This window comes from Grus americana, chromosome 16, assembly GCF_028858705.1.
Source record: "Grus americana isolate bGruAme1 chromosome 16, bGruAme1.mat, whole genome shotgun sequence".
NCBI classification, from domain to species: domain Eukaryota; kingdom Metazoa; phylum Chordata; class Aves; order Gruiformes; family Gruidae; genus Grus; species Grus americana.
The window spans coordinates 5,619,987-5,638,243 of NC_072867.1; the positions used below are offsets into that span (position 1 = coordinate 5,619,987).

Consider the following 18,257-nt stretch of genomic DNA (forward strand, 5'->3'; position numbering starts at 1 on the left):
AGGGTAAAACCCCACTAAAACGCCGAGTGCTGGCCAATGAGCTCTCGGGGGAGCAGTGGCGGTGACCAACGGCTGGCGGCCAATGCACAGGGGGCGGGGTTGAGGGGCGCTGGGAGGCGGCCGCACCGCGCACTAAGTAGTCAGCCGCTCTGCACAGGGCTGGTCCCGCAGCGCCTGTCGAACGGTGAGGGGAGCGGCGTGAGGGGCAGGGCGCTTGGGACGGGGCGGCTTCTGAGGGAGACTGGGACAGGCCCGGGCTGCTATGCCTCAGTCTTCCCGGTGCCTGGGCACAGTGGCAGCCGGCGCTGCTGAGAGCGGTGCGTGTCCCGGCGGCTGCCCCGCACCGGAGTCCCTCCCCAGCGGCTGCGCCCCCTCTCCCGCATCCCCGGGAGCTGCAGGCAGGAGCCTTCTCCGGAGCCGCGCGGGGCTCCGAGGCCTTGGCGGGGGGTGCCGGGCTTCGTTCGCCATCCCTGGGCAGGGAAAGGCCGTCGGGGCCGGGCGCTGGAGCGGCTGCGCCCTCTCCCGGGGCCGCCAGCCTGCATCGGGCCGTGCCGAGCTGAGAGGGGCTGGGAGGGCGGCGGTGTCCGGCGGGGTTTGACGCCCCTCCGGCGGTGCCTCTGTGGCTCCGTGCCTGGGGAGCCGGTGCTCGATGGGACCGGGCCGTTCAGGCCCCGTTCCTCTGGCTCCGAGCACAGGCTGTGCCTGCGCCTCGGGCACACCCGGCAAAACCGCCGCAGAGCCACGGCTGTGGGCACAGCATGGGCCCCTGAAACCCCGTTGGGAACAGGGATACCCGTGTGACTGCTTGGCAGGGGATCCTGGCAGGTAGCTGCTCCTGCAACTTTGAATTCTCCTCTTCTTTGCTCAATCCAGACAACCATGAGTGATCGAAAGGCAGTGATCAAGAATGCGGACATGTCCGAAGAGATGCAGCAAGACTCTGTGGAGTGTGCTACTCAGGCCTTAGAGAAGTACAACATTGAGAAGGACATTGCTGCTCACATCAAGAAGGTAAATGCTTACTTGTAACATCCTCCTGAAATCTCTATGCACATGAAAAATCAAGCAGGGAGAATGCTGCTTGGCAAGTAGCTCTAGAGGAACAAGTTCTAGAGGCACTAGATAATCGAGTTGGACTTTCTCTGTTGGCTGGTGTCCTTATGTTCCTTTCCCCACCCTTTACGTAGACTTTTCCAGGTCCTTCTGTTTTTTTGTTTGTTTTTTTTTTTTTTTCTTGCAGTACCTTCTACTTCAGCCTTTTCTGCCACTGTCCCATTGTCCAGGTGAGCAGAGAGTGGCAGCTGACTGTCCCTGTGACTGATGAGCTGCTACAAAACACAGGGGCTCCCTGGAGTCTATTTGAGAAGTAGTGGTTTGCTGACCTTGTAATAAGCAGTGGTTTTGTGGTTTGTTTTTTTTCTCCCCACCACATGTAAGACAAACTGTTCATGCTAATGCAGAACAGATGGTTCGTAGCTTCCAGTGTGTCAGATTTTCTCTGTGACTCCTACTGGGAGCCTGATTGAGCTCCAAGTAGTCAAAGGCTGTGGTTGAACAGAACAAACTCTTGCATGCTCTCACAAATAGTCTCTTCAGCTGATGGCTGTTAGATATTGCAGTATATAACCCATGACTGCAATGTTTTACTCATAGTATACATGTACATGAGTTTATTTGAAAGTCATAGCAGGCTCCTGACTACAGTGTGTAGGAAGAATGTGGGCTCAGGACCTGGTATCAAGAATGTGGCAAAGAATTTTCCATCTAGAGTTCTTTCAGCATCCTTGTTTAAACAGCTAATGAAGTCAAATTAATAGCTTAACTGGTATAGATTCAGAACAAGCAGTGGTGTTCTTAAAACTTATGGTTTGAGATCATGGTGTGACTTTTAGGGAAAACTTACTTCCCCAAACATATGTTCTAAGCTTATTCCTGTTCAGCTTGGAAGCCTTTTTTTTGTGTGTGTGTGTGTGTGTCTGCCTAAGCAAGAGATAAGTTGAAGTGACAGATGAACTTTGCACTTAAGAGCATATGCTGCTCCTGAATTGCCTTCTTCCAAAAGTGACACTTGCTAACAAGACATATCACTGCAAAAACACCCTGTTTGAGAACTGTACCAATATTGTCTCAAATGCTGAATTCCTAATTCTCTCTTCTGTAGGAGTTTGACAAGAAATACAATCCCACTTGGCACTGCATTGTGGGAAGGAACTTTGGCAGCTACGTGACTCATGAGACCAAGCACTTCATCTACTTCTACCTCGGCCAAGTTGCTATTCTTCTCTTCAAGTCTGGTTAGAACCACAGACTGTGACTGAAACTTGCACCCGGTTACAGGACTGCACACTAACTCCAAACAGCCTCCTACCTTCAGCCTTCCTGAGGATGCAGACCTTGATCTTCAGGTCTTTTGTTGTATTGTTAATGGTCAGGGATTTTGCTGTAGCAGCTGATATTTTCATTGTGGCTATAAAAAAAGGCAAAAGTGTCTTCCTTGTATTTATTTTCTTTCAAAAGACAGCTTCTTTGCTAATAAAACTATTGGAACAAGTTTATCCTTTAAGAGTGTTCTCTATGCTTCTGCCCTCTTGGGGTTTGCATTACCTTCTATTCTACTGTGAATCCTTGCCTCCATTTCACCCCCCAAATCCACAGCATCTGAAGCCTGAGCTAATCTATGAATACATCATCGGTCAGTAATTGAGAACTGCAGGAGATATTTTCCCCCAAGAGAAAACAGACTGCTTTTCAATTCTTGATAAGCATAGTTTCAGCATACACAACCTCCACTGCAAGTTCTGGAGTTCAGATAGATGTTGCTGCTTTTCTCATTTCAAGTGAACTGGTGAGCTAAAAGCAATAGTCTTTTCATCTCCCAATTTTCAGAAGAGACAAATTTTCATACTAGTTCACTACACAGCTGTCACTTCAGAATGTAAATTTATATTTTCCGTAGATTTTTTCCCTCTATCCTGCTACAGAAGTACCTGTTCTTCAACAGTGTAGTTTAAAGAACAGAAGGAAATGAACAGTGTTTTCACATAGAGGTTATGCATCTAGCACTGAAAGAAAAAGACTTCATGTAGTGGTGAAGTCATGTCATTCCTTCCTTAGAAAGGATACCTTCTTAGAAAGGTTATACATAATGACTTAAGTGAAAAAAGTTGATGCAGAGCTGTTTTATTTCACAAGCCTTCCATGTGCCTTTGAAAGAAGTAAAGGAATCATGGGAATAATCCCTTAGAGTCCACATGAAAAAGATAATGACAGCTTAATAAAAAGCTAATAAATCCAAGTTACTTCTCATTGGTACAATATCCTCCTTGAAGCTTACTAAAAAAAGAGGCATCTTATTCAAAGACCAGTCAGTCTGTTTCTGTATCCACATCACTGGTAACTGAAGTTGCTTCCTTTGTAAACTTTGCTCAGTTTTGGCAACGTCCTTTATGTTACACTTGAAGAGAAATGCAAGTGTAAGAAAACACCACAGGAGTGACTTCATCCAGAGGTTTCTTGGGGGGAAAAAAGGTGGCTGATGTTCATCCGGGTCTGACTACTGAGCAAGTATCTGTCACACAAGTTCTTAAAACTCCTCTTCAATCTTGGTAGTATCAAAATTCCACAGCCTTCATAATCCTCAGAAAAATTACACTTTTGTGTGTTTTGCTACATAGTAGACTCACAGTTTGAAGCCTGAGTGAATAGCAACAATGCCCGAATTTAAATTCTGATAATCCACTTTAAAAAAACCTGCATCTTCTATCATTGCCTTAAATTCCTCCTGAAAAATAATAGTGCCATAATTATAACAACCTGAAGGCCTGTAAGCCAGCTGCCTGCAAGATTATGCTGGGACTGTGTTTTGTGTGTTAGTGAATTCAGAAAAATACTGTCTTACCTGAGGGGGGAAACGTCGGATACTCTCCACGAGATACTGGTAGGACTTCCAGTCGCCAGCAATTACCTCACCCAGAACAGGGATAACCTGGAAACTGTACAAATCGTAGAGCCTGTGCAGACAGCAAATACAGATTAATACAAACAAGTTGATCTCTGTACTACTATGCTATGGAGACTGTATCTGATTTTAAAAGTGCACAATGAGGTGGCTTCAAAGTGTCTCCATCTCTTATTCTGGCCGAGTACAAATAAGAGAGCCTTGTGCCATGGCATAAAGTGTTACCACGTTCCTACCTGGAAAGAAGAGGGTTGCTGACGTGACTAAATTCAAGGCAGAGAAATCTTCCTCCTGGTTTCAGCACACGATAAGCCTCCTCAAGTGCCTGAGACAAAGCAGATGCGCTAAGTTTGTTTCTTTAGAACAGCACCTGCCTATTATCAATGCCAGGTGATGGCAATTCAGTGATGAACTGAGGGGAGTAAAGAGAATCCTGATTGCCAATCTCCAATATTTACATGTGGAGAAGCATGCCAAGACAAGTACAAAAAAATCTCCAAACAACAAAACCAAACCACAAATACTCCTGCTGTTACATAAATAGATTTATACCAGGCTTTGTGTCAAAACTGTGATGTCAGGTTTGCAATTTTTCTTCTTTTTCCCTATTCTTAGTTGATGAATGTTTGCCAGTAGAGCTCTTGTAATTACAGACCAAACCCAAAAAGGAGGAGGTGACTCAGCTACAAGAAGCTGAAAATAAAAAGAAGGCAGGATAGATTTTTTTTTCTTTTTTTAAATCAAAATAGAAGATTTTACTCAACTGTGAGGCACACCCAAAGGATCAAAGAAGAAATGATACTGGGTTTTGGATGAGCAACATGTGAGAACAGGGAGGAAGGAGAGAGAAGAAAATCTTTGGCTACTTTGAAAATTACATCCTATATGCAAAATAAAACACCTAAGAAGAACCAAGACAAAATTCTGTTTACAACTGTATGTTTTTTCATACAAGAGCACAGCAGATTTGTATTCAAGAACCTCTGCAGGTTGTACATCTGCTTGGCTTCAATCGTCATGTTCCTAAGGGATAAAATATAAACAATACACATACGTGACGGGAGCTTTGCAAAACAATTGGAGGCTTGGATGTGTTTTGTATCAGGTCTCCAGGGAGCTATGCTATCAGACTGCTGTATCCACAAATGGGTATAAAATAGAGCCTGTGCTTTGGAAGGGTGTGAATGAAGCACTGTGAAAGGCCATCCACATTAGGAGAAGTTCAAAGGTATACAGTTCAAGGTGGTTCAGATCCAAATGCTACACCTTCCACAGAAGGAGCATTGCCAAGGATGTAACACACTCCTCCAAACCAGACAACTAGTCTAGCTAGACAGATGATCTAACCTATCTTCACCCACAAGACAGCTAGTCATTCTCGAAGGACAGATACTATTTAGAACAAAGGGTACTACCTACCCTACTTAAGATCATACTCCTTCATTGGAAGCCCTACTACCAGCCAGCGTAAAGACGCTGAGCAGCAGTGGGCTGAATGTATTAGTTCAGTGGCAGTGGTGGCAGCAGCCAACTGCTTCCCACTCTCTGCTCTGGGAGCTTTGCTGGCTCAGGCAGGCGAACAAAACAGGGCAGGAAATGCTGGACCCGCTGCAGGTGGGATATACATCAGGTGCTTCAGGAAGATGTGAGACATGCAGACTGACTGTGCTGTGCATCTATAGATCCAGTCATGGGGAATCACTGTAGCATTTGGCTTTTTTGCCTTAGGAAGGGATTGTGTGGCTTGCCAAGCTGGAAGGGTTGGGCGCAACTAGTATAAACCTAACTTTTTATGACAAAGGTGGGGCATTTAATTGCATTCTTCATTCAAACAAGTTGCACACTACATCCGCTTATTTTAAATGTTTCAGGAGTAGACAATGACGTTCCTTTATCCAAAGGAGTTCCTCCTTTGCTTCCTCCGCTAGAATAAGAGAACCTCAATGAATCTTAAGGACCCCACGTCAGGATACACTACAGCAACTTACCAAATCAATACGAGTGACATTTCGGATTCCAAAGGCGATTGTGTAAACATCAAACTTATCATCATCAAAGGGCAACTCTTCAGCATTCCCAAGCACCCAGGACAAGCCTGTAGTAAAAGCCAAGGACCCGGTATTGAACAGACCTTCTATAACTCAGAATGCTCCAGAAAGACTAGAACTTATCTATTCCAGAAGGAAATTATTATTAATAAAGTAATATTTAAAACTAATACTTCAATTTTGCATTTTTGTTGGTGGAAAGACACCTTAGTCTATACTGACAAACCTTTCAAGACCCTGTACTATACAGCTGTCTTCCAAGCAAAGTAGTTAATTTTGCAGATCAGCCAAAACATTCTTCTACATATACACGCATGTTTTGCTCGCAGTGCCTTAGTCTGCCAAGATTTCACCCAAATCTTGCATCGTAGTGGAATGCAACTGGCTTTCCAGAAACTGGCTGCCATTTGGTTGTAGCAAAGTTGCAAAAAGAGAATCTCTGCTCAAAGAGTAACTATAAACAATGATTAATGTCTTGCCGTGCAACAATGGCCAAGACATTTAAAACATTTTTCTAGAAAGGTTCCATAGATTGACAAACATGAAAAGCCACACTCCCTCCATCAGCACTATCAGTATGTGATCCTGTTGCAGCTGCACTGCTTCCCAAACTCCAATAGATCAAGGCCATGTCTATATGTGGATGTTCAGGTTATTTGTACCAAAAATAAGACTGCTCAATTAAGAATTAATAGTTCTTAAAGTCACTGGGTTTGGTGACTCAAGTGCAAAATAAAAATACTAACAGAAAAACCACAGGAGTCTTCTGCAACAGAGATCAGCAGTTTCAAAGAGCAGTATGCTAGAAAGTGACATGGAGGAAAGCAAAACACAGCAGAAAACAACAGCTGTTGCCAGGAGATGTTCAAATTCTGGTTTTACAAAATATATATATTTATAGTTGCAGAAAGTATTGTATGCAAAGCAGCACACATTATTAAAGCAGCAATTATTAGCGTTATTTAATGGCAGACAGTTTGAAAAGACACCTAAGAAGTGAGCATCAAGAAAAGGTTTTGAGCAACAGCAAAACCATCCCTCAGAATACACTGTGGTAAAATCACAGGCCAGGAGTTTGTAACTGGATACAGAAAAGGGGCTGTTGGTGTACAATGAGAGGAACTGGGGCATGTGCAGTGCAGCCTACCACTCCAGCTGGCCAAAACGCAGAATCAGCGATTGTGCAACACGTGTTTCTTTTCAGCATGCACAGCCCCCACTGTTGGTGAATGTACATAGGAAAATAGTGAAAGACAACTCTGCCCCTTACGATTTTAAGAAAAAAAAATATGTAGATCTCAAACAATCATCAGATAAGCAAGCTCAGAAGTGAGATTACTACCACAGGGAGGAATTGGATGAAAACCAGAAGATAGGACATATTAAACGGATATGTGCTGAACAAGGGAGTGAAAAAGAGTAAGAAGTCAGAATTGTGGCACAGTGGGGCATAAGACAACCCAGGCAACAAGACAACAGTTGCGCTTCTACAGCTATAATGTACAGAGGAAGAAAATTAAAAACTGTAAATACTCATTTTGAGAATTTGATAAGTCACAAAAATATCTAAAAAGTGCAGCCAATTAAACAAAATGTTTTCTTGATAGTAGCTAGGAGGCAGCATCAAGCTTTATTTCAGGTCCTAAGCTACAGTCATAAAGCTTTTGTACTTACAATGTTTGTATAGTTCAGGTGTTCCCAAACTATGATGCATAAAAAGAGCTTTGGACAGGCTTGCAAGTTGCTCAGATAAGCACAATGCAAGCAGTCTGCCAGAGCTGGAAGAACCAATGCTTTCACAATTAGTGTGTTTTTTAAAGAAGAGGCAGGCAGGCAATGGCCTGGGGTAACCCACCAGCAGGGAGCAAGAGCAGCTGAGAGAACCTATGCCAGTAGCTTATCTTCCAGTCCCTTTGTGCTACTGAGCTGTTCTGTATGTCCTTCAGCCTACACAATTTGTAGGCTGAAATCCCAATGGGGGTGTGGGAGCAGGGTGCAGTTAAAGGACATGCAGGAGATCTTGTAACACATATACAGAGGCTGCCCAGGGCATACCTAATGGTTGTACACAGGCAAACAAAGTTTGGGATCCTCCAATTGCTAAAATATTTGCCAAATATCCATAAATGAACAGAGGATAAACAACTATCATACAAACGCTGAGCCACAAGCAGAACTTCTTTCTCTATGTCTTACTTCTTAAAATCAGGCTTTTCGATCAGGATTGGCGTAGTCCCCAACAAATTCTAGATATCAGTGAATTTATCCATTGACCTGCAAACTAACATTTAATATAATTCAGTTTCTCTGAGTATTATTAGCATATGCTCTAACTGTGGAAATTTTTATAGGTTCACAACACACTTTAGTTCTTGCATTTTTTATTTGCTGCCTTGATTCTTAAAATTCCCATTATAAGATCTTTAATGTAATCATTCTAGGGCTAAGCTCTTTTGCATTATCTGCCTTAGTAAAATCAGATTCATTTGCACAGATATAAGCAGCAGGTTTAGGTTATTTAACCAATTTTGAAGGATAGCTGGGTATCAGACCTCATGGACACTTCCATATATGTATTTCTGAAAGTTCAAGTATTATTCAAGAGATCACTGTACATCTTAACAACATACTACATACATGCTCACTGAAAAAGTAACTCAACATTGGCAAATATGCACACACAGCTATAATATACACCATGGCTATATAGTGTATATTGTAATCCTGAAGTGGTGATTACGTGATGGCTATCATGCATCAAATTCTTGCTATCAGGCACACCACTGAAATGGTACAATGCATGACTTACCTTCTGAGTAGCCAAGATGCTGTGCTTTCTGCTTCCCAACTTTTAACATTTCTTTGTTAATGTCACAGACCACCACTTGGGAATCCCCTAGTGACTTAGACTTGTCTTCCTGGTAACTCTCAGAAATTTCCTGCCACGATAAATTCTGATGGTCCTTAAGCTTCCGCTGGAGCTGGCGCTCTCGTACAGAGCGAACATAATTAATAAATCGAAAGGCGATGTCACCTGCATTTGTTTTAAAAGAAAGATACATGTTTTGGAATGTTTTTGGACTCCAGGAAATTGGAACATAAGGCTTTGAACATGAAACTGGGTTAATTTAGATATATTTTTATATTTACACATATAAAAATAAAAATCACACACAGAGTATAGAGAGACAGAGAGAGCGTGTGTATATATATACACACATAGATATATAAAGGAAACATATTAAAAACGAAGAGTCCATGACTTCCTATAAATGGAAACAGTTTTCTGTAACATATCATGGCACTACTACAACACTTTCAGAGTCTTGGAGCAAAACATTACAAAACACAAAGAAGTTAGCTCTCAACCCTTCTCTGTGGAAATCAAGTGGATGCTTCACCAGTTTTAAAAACAGGGAACTGAGGAAAAAGAAAAAAGGGAAGGCAACTTAATTCTGAGCAGACTCAGACAGTTCAAAAACAGCGTGGCATGTTCATGTGGAACTCACCAAAATTATTTACCTGTTCCTCCAGCAACATCAAGAAGAAGTGTTCCCGGGGAAGGGTTCATTTTATGCACGAGGATATCCTTCCACACTCGATGAATCCCTAGAGTCATTGAATCGTTCATTACATCGTATTTCTTGGCCACACTTTCAAAGACCTTGTAAACTGCAAAGAAAGGACACAAGAATGAGATGCAATTTACTTAAAAAATGCTCCTGTTGAAGTAAAATGTGTCTTTTATTTCCTCATGATGGTCTGCCACCCTGTGGAACTGCAAAAACACCACCTGAAAACTCCTTACAAAAAAAATGACGGAATCCTACTGAGCCTGTTGCCTGACAAACGTCTCTGGAGAAACACAGCCTCTTGCCGTAACCCTTCCAGAGCTGAGGGGGAAGAATCGAGCTGGCACAACACTGATACTACCAACGGCCCAGCTCCAAGCACATCTGCACCACCCCTTAGCCCCCACAGCCCATGGGCGCCAGCTGCCCGGAAGCCCCATTAGGTCCCAGCCCGCCCTACCCCGGGGCGCCGCACGGCTGCGTAGCGGACCCCGCCGCCCTCACTTTTTTCCCTCCTTTCCGCCTCCGTCACGGTCTGGAAACCGAAGTGCGTCTCCGGCCCCGCGGCGAGGCCCCGCACAGAGCCGCAGAGCGCCCGCAGAGCCCCGCCGCGGCAGGCGAGCAGCGCCCGGCACGGGCAGAGCCCCGCCGCCGCCATCTTGCAAGGGCACGACCTCTGCACCGCCCGCCGCGCCGGGCCCAGCGGCTCCGCCAACCGGCCCCGCGGGAGAGGGAGGCGGCCCGACGGGACGGGACGGCCCCAGGTGGGGCGGGCTGTGGCCAGTCTCCATACTCGGCCCTGAGAAACGGGGGGATCAGGGCCTGCCCCTACACTGTGTATTTATACCAAACCGGTATAAATCCTACCGGCCCCGGCAGGAGCTGCGGGCTCTCCTCAGCCTGGAACAGCCGCCAAACACCCCAGTGCTATCGGCTGCTTATGTGCAGGGCTGAAACCGTCCTGGTACGATATATGTGACAGGGAAAAGAATAAACCCTAACCCAAAAAGCCCCACCCAAATCCAACACACCTTATGCAGCATATTTCAGTAATTTTGCAAATAATTTTACAGTTTGCCAGCTAAAGTAAAACCTCGTGGGGAGTAGGGGGGAGGGTTGGTTTGTGGGTTCTGGTGTGAGTGCTGCTCTTAGAGCAGACCTACTAGTTACTCTCTAACCTTTTGAAACGGCAGCTGGAGACCAAATGGAATAACCTTGTGCATATCATTTAGTCATAGACACCTTTGTTTAAGTGCCTGAAATGAGCCCTACTAAGTACAAAAAGAATTTGCAGGCTATATATACATGTAGACACTTCATTTCAATGCCTAGCTTTGCAACAAATCTCATAACCTCTCTTTTCGGATGTTTAGATACATCACACTTGCAATTTTTAAAGGATTTTTTAATATCAAAATGCTATGAAATCTCCTGTCCCATTGACGCTAACATTTAATGCAAAGTAATGGAGGGTGTCCCTGCCCACGGCAGGAGGGTTGAAACTAGATGATCTCTGAGGTCCCTTCCAACCCAAACCATTCTACGATTCAATGAGCTGAGGGGAATAGTGGAAGGTTGTTCCCGAGTCCTGGTAGGATCAGTAGTACACATTAGGGATGTTTTCTGCTATTTTTTTGCAACAGCTGCCCTGCTTATCAGGTTATTTGAGTCATCCAGAAATGCTGTCAGCTTTGTAGATACAATGAAATTACTTAACCCTTTCTCATGAAATTACATCACACCATTGAGAAATCAGACCTGACACTGCATTCCCTGAGCATGAGTTGGTCTTCCTTGCCAAGATCTTCCTTCCACATTGAGACTTATTAGCGCCTTCATCAGACCCTACCGTGATTTTCCCATATCTTTCTGCAGAATTAAGCAAAACCTGAAATTTTGATTTTTTTGCTCTACGTTCTTTGGGGCAGGATGCCTTGCAAAGCATCACATATGCGTTTTTTGGGGGTTTGGTTGGTTTATTTTTTTCTTTTTTTGTCTGCCTCAGCTATAGGGAGAAACAATCTTTGCCTACCAGAGAAGTGACCAGGAGAGCCTCTCTCACGCTGTAGTGACAGGCTGCTGTACAGATGCCAGCAACCAGCCATGTTCAGGCAGCTCAGCAGCGAGGAAAGAAAGGGGAAGGCCGAGCAGAGACTGCGCATTGCCTGAGAGCAACCAGCCCAGGCATCTCCACAGGCAGAATGCTGTGGACCCGCCATGCCCTGGGCTCGCCCCAGCAGAGGCTCTGAGGGATCCGGGGCCGCCTCTGACGCCTCGCTGTCGCCGAGCCCGGGTGTCGGCCTCCGTCTCCAATGACACCCGTCGCTATGGGAACGGGTGCAGGCGCAAAGCATGCCGGGCTGAAAGAAACTGCTGCAGTAAAATGCTACGAGAGCGCCGGTTCCTAGCCAATGAGCGCTCGGGGGGGTGGTAGCGGTGACCAATGGCTAGCGGTCAGTAAGGAGTGGGTGGGGCTGGGGGTGCTTGGAGGCGACGGTGGTGCGCGCGGGTCGGTTAAACCGACGCGGCGGCAGAGCGAGCTGCGTGTTCGCCTCACTGTGTGCCCCGCCCGCTCCGTTCCACACACGGCCGGTCCCGCGGCACCCGCCGAACGGTGAGAAGAGCCGCGTGAGGGCTTCGAACAGTGGGGCGGGGCGGCTCCCGAGAGGGGCCGGGTCCCACCCAGGTGCCAGGAAGGCTGAGGCTGGGCGGCTGGTGCCCTACCCGTGCCAGGGCTCTTCCTCAGCGGCTGCGCCCCCTCTCCCGCATCCCCGGGAGCTGCAGGCGGGAGCCTTCTCCGGAGCCGCGCGGGGCTCCGAGGCCTTGGCGGGGGGTGCCGGGCTTCGTTCGCCATCCCTGGGCAGGGAAAGGCCGTCGGGGCCGGGCGCTGGAGCGGCTGCGCCCTCTCCCGGGGCCGCCAGCCTGCATCGGGCCGTGCCGAGCTGAGAGGGGCTGGGAGGGCGGCGGTGTCCGGCGGGGTTTGACGCCCCTCCGGCGGTGCCTCTGTGGCTCCGTGCCTGGGGAGCCGGTGCTCGATGGGACCGGGCCGTTCAGGCCCCGTTCCTCTGGCTCCGAGCACAGGCTGTGCCTGCGCCTCGGGCACACCCGGCAAAACCGCCGCAGAGCCACGGCTGCGGGCACAGCATGGGCCCCTGAAACCCCGTTGGGAACAGGGATACCCGTGTGACTGCTTGGCAGGGGATCCTGGCAGGTAGCTGCTCCTGCAACTTTGAATTCTCCTCTTCTTTGCTCAATCCAGACAACCATGAGTGATCGAAAGGCAGTGATCAAGAATGCGGACATGTCCGAAGAGATGCAGCAAGACGCTGTGGAGTGTGCTACTCAGGCCTTAGAGAAGTACAACATTGAGAAGGACATTGCTGCTCACATCAAGAAGGTAAATGCTTACTTGTAACATCCTCCTGAAATCTCTATGCACATGAAAAATCAAGCAGGGAGAATGCTGCTTGGCAAGTAGCTCTAGAGGAACAAGTTCTAGAGGCACTAGATAATCGAGTTGGACTTTCTCTGTTGGCTGGTGTCCTTATGTTCCTTTCCCCACCCTTTACGTAGACTTTTCCAGGTCCTTCTGTTTTTTGTTTGTTTTTTTTTTTTTTTTTATTGCAGTACCTTCTACTTCAGCCTTTTCTGCCACTGTCCCATTGTCCAGGTGAGCAGAGAGTGGCAGCTGACTGTCCCTGTGACTGATGAGCTGCTACAAAACACAGGGGCTCTATTGAGCTCTTGTATAGTTTTCCTCTGAGAGGAAGCCTTTTTTACATAGTCTGTGGTTTCAGTGTTACTGAACTTAATTTTACGGATCTGTTCACAGTTCTTTTCAGCTGGGTCAAAAATTGCGGGGAAAATTAGTTTTGTGCAAGTCTACTGTAATCACACCTTTCCTTAGGTAGTGACCTAAGCAAGAAAAAAACAACCAAAAACCAACTCCCCAAAAAACCCACGAAAATGCTGGTGGCACTGATTATCTGTTGTTTGCAAGGTCCATGTTGTTCATTATGTCGGATTAACAATACTGAACATGGGACAGATCTAGTTCTGATTTTATTTCCTGCTTCATCAACTCAGGAAAGCTGACGCTTGTTGATTTCTCCATGAAAGTTAAACTGATCTGTGTGGAAGTGCTGTTTAAAAAGTAATTAAACTAAGCAGAATGATTGCTTCCACTAAAGAAATATTGGTTTGCTATGCCCACAATACAGAAAGACATTTTTTCCCAGGTGCAGGAAGTATCGATGGAAGTGGAAAAGAGAGAGTTTAGCCTAATATTTTTCAGGTATTCTTTGTAGCAACTGGTAGGACTTTGTAGAGGATTTGTTTGAAATGTGTAAAATGCAAATTCTTCTTTTTGTTGATAGTACTAGTGTTATAGAGCATGTGGCAGAGAATTTTCCATGTGTCCCTTTATCAGCCATGTTGCAGACAAACAATGAAGTCTAAATTATGGCTTAATCTCTGTGGGTATAAAACTAGTGGTGAAGCTTTTACTCGAGGGCTATAGTTTCAGATCGTGGTATGAATTATGGGTGGAGAAAGACTGCTTTGCCTGAATAAAACATTTCTTTTGACTTTATTACTGCTCAGACAGGAAGCTATGTGGCTTTTTCTTTTTTTTTGCGGATTTTTTTTTTGTCTGACCAAGCAGCAGGTGAACAATAAAATGTAAATTTGATGTTCCCAGTATTTATGAGATTCTGCTCTTCCTCTAACTGCCTTGCTCAGAAAATGAGTACCTGTTTAGAAGAGTCTGACCAAGCAGCAGGTGAACAATAAAATGTAAATTAGATGTTCCCAGTACTTATGAGATTCTGCTCTTCCTCTAATTGCCTTACTCAGAAACTGAATACCTGTTTAGAAGAGTTCTTGATTTCTTGTGATCTGTTTTGCAGGAGTTTGACAAGAAATACAATCCCACTTGGCACTGCATCGTGGGAAGGAACTTCGGCAGCTACGTGACTCATGAGACCAAGCACTTCATCTACTTCTACCTCGGCCAAGTTGCTATTCTTCTCTTCAAGTCTGGTTAGAACCACAGACTGTGACTGAAACTTGCACCCGGTTACAGGACTGTGTGCTGACTCCTCTGACTAGTTACTGCAGCCTTCCTGAGGACGCAGACCTTGATCTTCAAGGGCAATGGCAGGGATTATGCTATAGCAGATGATCTTACATTGTGGATATAAAAAGGAAAAATACCAAAAAAGTCTTCCTTGTATTTATTTTTTTTTCCAGAAGGCTGCTTCTTTGCTAGTAGAGCAGTTGGAGCAGTTTTGCCTTTGAGAGTTTTATAGCCATCTACAGTATTGCCCAGTTACTGCTTGTGCTATGTAAGTACTTGACTGTTTAGTTCTTTCTGTTCCAAACCTTTCTTATTCTTCCGATTTGTTGTTTGGTTTTTTTTTTTTGATAGTTTTCCCCTCTTGTTTTGCTGGATGTACTGCCCCAAAGCGCGAGCTGTTTCTTTTTCTGCTGCTGCGTCTTGGAGAACGGCTTTGGAAAATAAAGGACGAGCTCTGCCCCAGCCGCCGGGTCGTTATTTGTGGCCACTTTGTGCCGTCCGGGCGGCGGCGGTGGGTGTCTCGGGCCGGGCCGGCGGTCCCGCAGCCCTGTGGGGGGGGCTGGCCGCTGCCCGTGGCTGCCGGAGCCCTCCCTGGTGCCCGGCCGGGGCTCGGCGCCGCGGTGGGGAGCGAGGCGGCGGCGGGGGGCGGGTCGTCGGTCGGGGCGGTGGCTGGGGCGGTGCGAGTGCCCGCTGCGTGCCCGGGACTACAGCTCCCGGCGTGCTCGGCGGCGGCCGAGGCCTACGAGTCCCGTCGTGCCCGCGGGTCCTCCCGGGAACGGCTCCATCCGGGTCCCGGCCACTGCTGTGGGCGACTCGTCGCCATTACGGGGCAGCGGCGCTCGTCTGCCAGCGCCGTCGTCGGTGCTGCAGGACTCGGTCTGTGTGACCTCCGCCATGGACAAGAGCCCCCTCTGCGGCTCCGGTGCGCCCGGCAGCGAAGGCAGCCGCGATCCGCCTCAGCCGGCCCCGCCGTGGGGGAGTGTGAGCCCGAAGGCGGTAAGAGCGGGAGGAGCGGCCGGCGACGGAGCTACGGGGGCCGGAGGAGCGGGTAAGCTCTCGGGGGACAGGCTCTGCCGTCCTCCCACCCGAGGGTCGGGGCTGAGGGTGGTTGCAGGTCGGTTAAACCGCCGCTGAGGGGAGCGCGCGCCCGCTCCGCTCCACACAGCGCCTGTCCCGCGGCGCCCGCCACCGGTGTGAGGGGTCTCGTCAGGCGGCCTCGGGCTGGGTGTATGGGGCGGCTTCCCAGCGGGGCCGGACCGGTCTGGGGGAGCGGAAAGGCTGAGGCCGGGCAGCGGGTGCTTGCCTTGGCAGGGAAAGGCCGTCGGGGCCGGGCGCTGGAGCGGCTGCGCCCTTTCCCAGGGCCGCCAGCCTGCATCGGGCCGTGCCGAGCTGAGAGGGGCTGGGAGGGCGGCGGTGTCCGGCGGGGTTTGACGCCGCTCCGGCGGTGCCTCTGTGGCTCCGTGCCTGGGGAGCCGGTGCTCGATGGGACCGGGCCGTTCAGGCCCCGTTCCTCTGGCTCCGAGCACAGGCTGTGCCTGCGCCTCGGGCACACCCGGCAAAACCGCCGCAGAGCCACGGCTGCGGGCACAGCGTGGGCCCCTGAAACCCCGTTGGGAACAGGGATACCCGTGTGACTGCTTGGCAGGGGATCCTGGCAGGTAGCTGCTCCTGCAACTTTGAATTCTTTTCGTTGTTCAATACAGACATCCATGGGTGATCAGCCAGCCATGATAAAGGATACGGACATGTCCGAAGAGGTGCAGCAAGATGCTGTGGAGTGTGCCATTTTGGCAATAGAGAAATATAATGTTGAAAGAGAAATTGCAGCCCTTATAAAGAGGGTAAATGTTTGCTTGGTATGTCCCTTTGTTGAACACGATCTACTCCAGAAGTTGAGCAGGGTAGGTGTTGCTACACTTTTTTGGAAAAGCAAGTCCTGTGGACACACAGTACATTGGACTTTTCCTTTGGGCTGATGTCCCTGTGTTCCTTTTCCCATGCCTCACGTGTACCTTTCCTAGTTTTTGTTTTATGATACCTTCTATTTTTGTGTTTTCACTATCTCATTGTCTAGTGGAATAGTAGAGCATCTCCTGGCTTTTCCCAGTGTGACTGATGCTGATGGAAGATAGAGCCCTTTAAAGCCTGCCATAACTTTCCTCAGAGGGAATGCCTGCTTTTTACCTAGTCCTTGACTTAAATTGAGTTTAAATTTGTCTTAAGGTTCTATTCATAGTTCTGTAATAGTTGTGCAAGATTGGCTAGCTGGTTCAAAATCTGCAGGGAAAAGTAATTTTCTGCACATCTTCTGTATTCACATCCTCCTTTTATGTGCTGGACTATGCTAAAATCCCAGGTGTTGGAGTACTGTTTATCTGGTGTCCACAGAACACCTGGTTTTATATGTGCATGAAGGATAATAGTGGATTCGCAAAAGATTTAGTTCTGATTCACTTTCTGCTTTACCATCTTAGGAGAATAAAGAAATCCAAGGCACCAGTGAAGGTTTAATATTACACGAATCTGAGTGGAAGACCTATTGAAAAAGTCATTCAACTAAATGGTACAATTGCTTCTGTTGGGGAGGTCTTCCTTTCCTGTCACCCTGACAGACATATAAGCAGGTTTATTTTTTCCACTTGTAAGAATGACATTCTGTGTTAGCAAAGAGCAGAGGATTGGATTTTTTTGAGGCTCCTGGTTGGAACCTGAGAAATTGTGGAGAGAGATAATTTATCCAGGGTCATAATAACTGATCAGAAATGCTTGCATGCTCTCTCAGGAAAGTTTCCTCATTTGAGAGCTATTGGATATGACAGTATTTAATGACTGACTGGAATGTTCTGCTTTTAGTAGAGCTGTATATCTTGGCTTTTGAAACGTGGTAGGCTTCTGAGTATGATGGGAGAACATGATCACATGAACTGATACTTCAATGGTATAGTTTGAGAACATGGTATCATTGCGGGGCGGGGGGAATCGCAGTCCCTGGGCTTATTCCTGCTCAGCTACAAAGTGCTGTGGGCTTTTTTTTTTTCTTTTTTTGTCTAGGCAGCAGGTGAGGTGTAAGAGGTAAGTAACACAGTCCTTATATGTAAAGGCATATGCTGCTGCTTAGCTGCTTTTTCAAAAAGTGATGCTTGTTAAGAAGAGACACATTAATGACAGAAAATCTGTAATCGGGTTTTGGGTGAGAACTGTGCTGAGTTCCAAGTGATCTCTTCTCCAGGAGTTTGAGAAGAAATACAGTCCCACTCGGCGCTGCATTGTAGGAAGGAAATTTGGCAGCTATGTGTCTTATGAGACCAAGCACTTCATCTTCTTCCCCATGCATGGAGTAAATATAGTTCTGTTTAAAGCTGGTTAGAGCTGTGGGTCATTGTTCAGAGTTGCATGAGCTTGCAGGACTGCACACTAACGGCAGCAGCTCAGTGCCTTCAGCCTTCCTGAAGACACAAACCTTGGTCTTCAGCGGTAACATCAGGGATTTTTCTGGAGTGCTTGGTGGTTTTGTTGTGTATAGGGGGAAAAAAAATAGGCCTTCTATTTATTTTCTTTCCAAAGTTCCCTTCTTTACTAATAAAAATGTTATGTGTATTCCA

General features: G+C 47.1%; 4 protein-coding genes across 6 annotated transcripts; 3 read left to right on the forward strand and 1 right to left on the reverse strand.

Moving 5' to 3' along the window:
- The first annotated feature begins 37 nt into the window (after positions 1 to 37).
- LOC129213713 (dynein light chain 1, cytoplasmic) lies at positions 38 to 2,724 on the forward strand. 2 transcript variants are annotated; one of them, XM_054844305.1, is made up of 3 exons: positions 38 to 184; positions 874 to 1,011; positions 2,162 to 2,715. In XM_054844305.1, exons 2-3 carry the CDS (start codon positions 880 to 882, stop codon positions 2,297 to 2,299), a joined length of 270 nt encoding a protein of 89 aa, XP_054700280.1. In that variant the 5' UTR covers positions 38 to 184; positions 874 to 879; the 3' UTR covers positions 2,300 to 2,715. The 2 variants fall into 2 exon arrangements, with proteins under 2 accessions (XP_054700280.1, XP_054700281.1); XM_054844306.1 differs by lacking the exon at positions 38 to 184 and adding an exon at positions 201 to 317 and having other exon boundaries at positions 2,162 to 2,724.
- Positions 2,725 to 3,164: 440 nt separating this feature from the next.
- Positions 3,165 to 11,882, reverse strand: COQ5 (coenzyme Q5, methyltransferase). 2 transcript variants are annotated; one of them, XM_054844301.1, is made up of 7 exons: positions 11,611 to 11,882; positions 9,529 to 9,678; positions 8,816 to 9,040; positions 5,947 to 6,053; positions 4,195 to 4,283; positions 3,899 to 4,010; positions 3,165 to 3,781 (listed from the first exon to the last, which is right to left on the reverse strand). In XM_054844301.1, exons 1-7 carry the CDS (start codon positions 11,795 to 11,797, stop codon positions 3,680 to 3,682), a joined length of 972 nt encoding a protein of 323 aa, XP_054700276.1. In that variant the 5' UTR covers positions 11,798 to 11,882; the 3' UTR covers positions 3,165 to 3,679. The 2 variants fall into 2 exon arrangements, with proteins under 2 accessions (XP_054700276.1, XP_054700277.1); XM_054844302.1 differs by lacking the exon at positions 11,611 to 11,882 and adding an exon at positions 10,083 to 10,282.
- Positions 11,883 to 12,055: 173 nt separating this feature from the next.
- On the forward strand, positions 12,056 to 15,117 carry LOC129213949 (dynein light chain 1, cytoplasmic-like). Its single transcript, XM_054844839.1, has 3 exons — positions 12,056 to 12,192; positions 12,838 to 12,975; positions 14,486 to 15,117. Exons 2-3 carry the CDS (start codon positions 12,844 to 12,846, stop codon positions 14,621 to 14,623), a joined length of 270 nt encoding a protein of 89 aa, XP_054700814.1. The 5' UTR covers positions 12,056 to 12,192; positions 12,838 to 12,843; the 3' UTR covers positions 14,624 to 15,117.
- A 302-nt stretch (positions 15,118 to 15,419) lies between these two features.
- On the forward strand, positions 15,420 to 18,257 carry LOC129213999 (dynein light chain 2, cytoplasmic-like). The gene is made up of 3 exons (XM_054844971.1): positions 15,420 to 15,703; positions 16,359 to 16,496; positions 17,885 to 18,257. Exons 2-3 carry the CDS (start codon positions 16,365 to 16,367, stop codon positions 18,020 to 18,022), a joined length of 270 nt encoding a protein of 89 aa, XP_054700946.1. The 5' UTR covers positions 15,420 to 15,703; positions 16,359 to 16,364; the 3' UTR covers positions 18,023 to 18,257.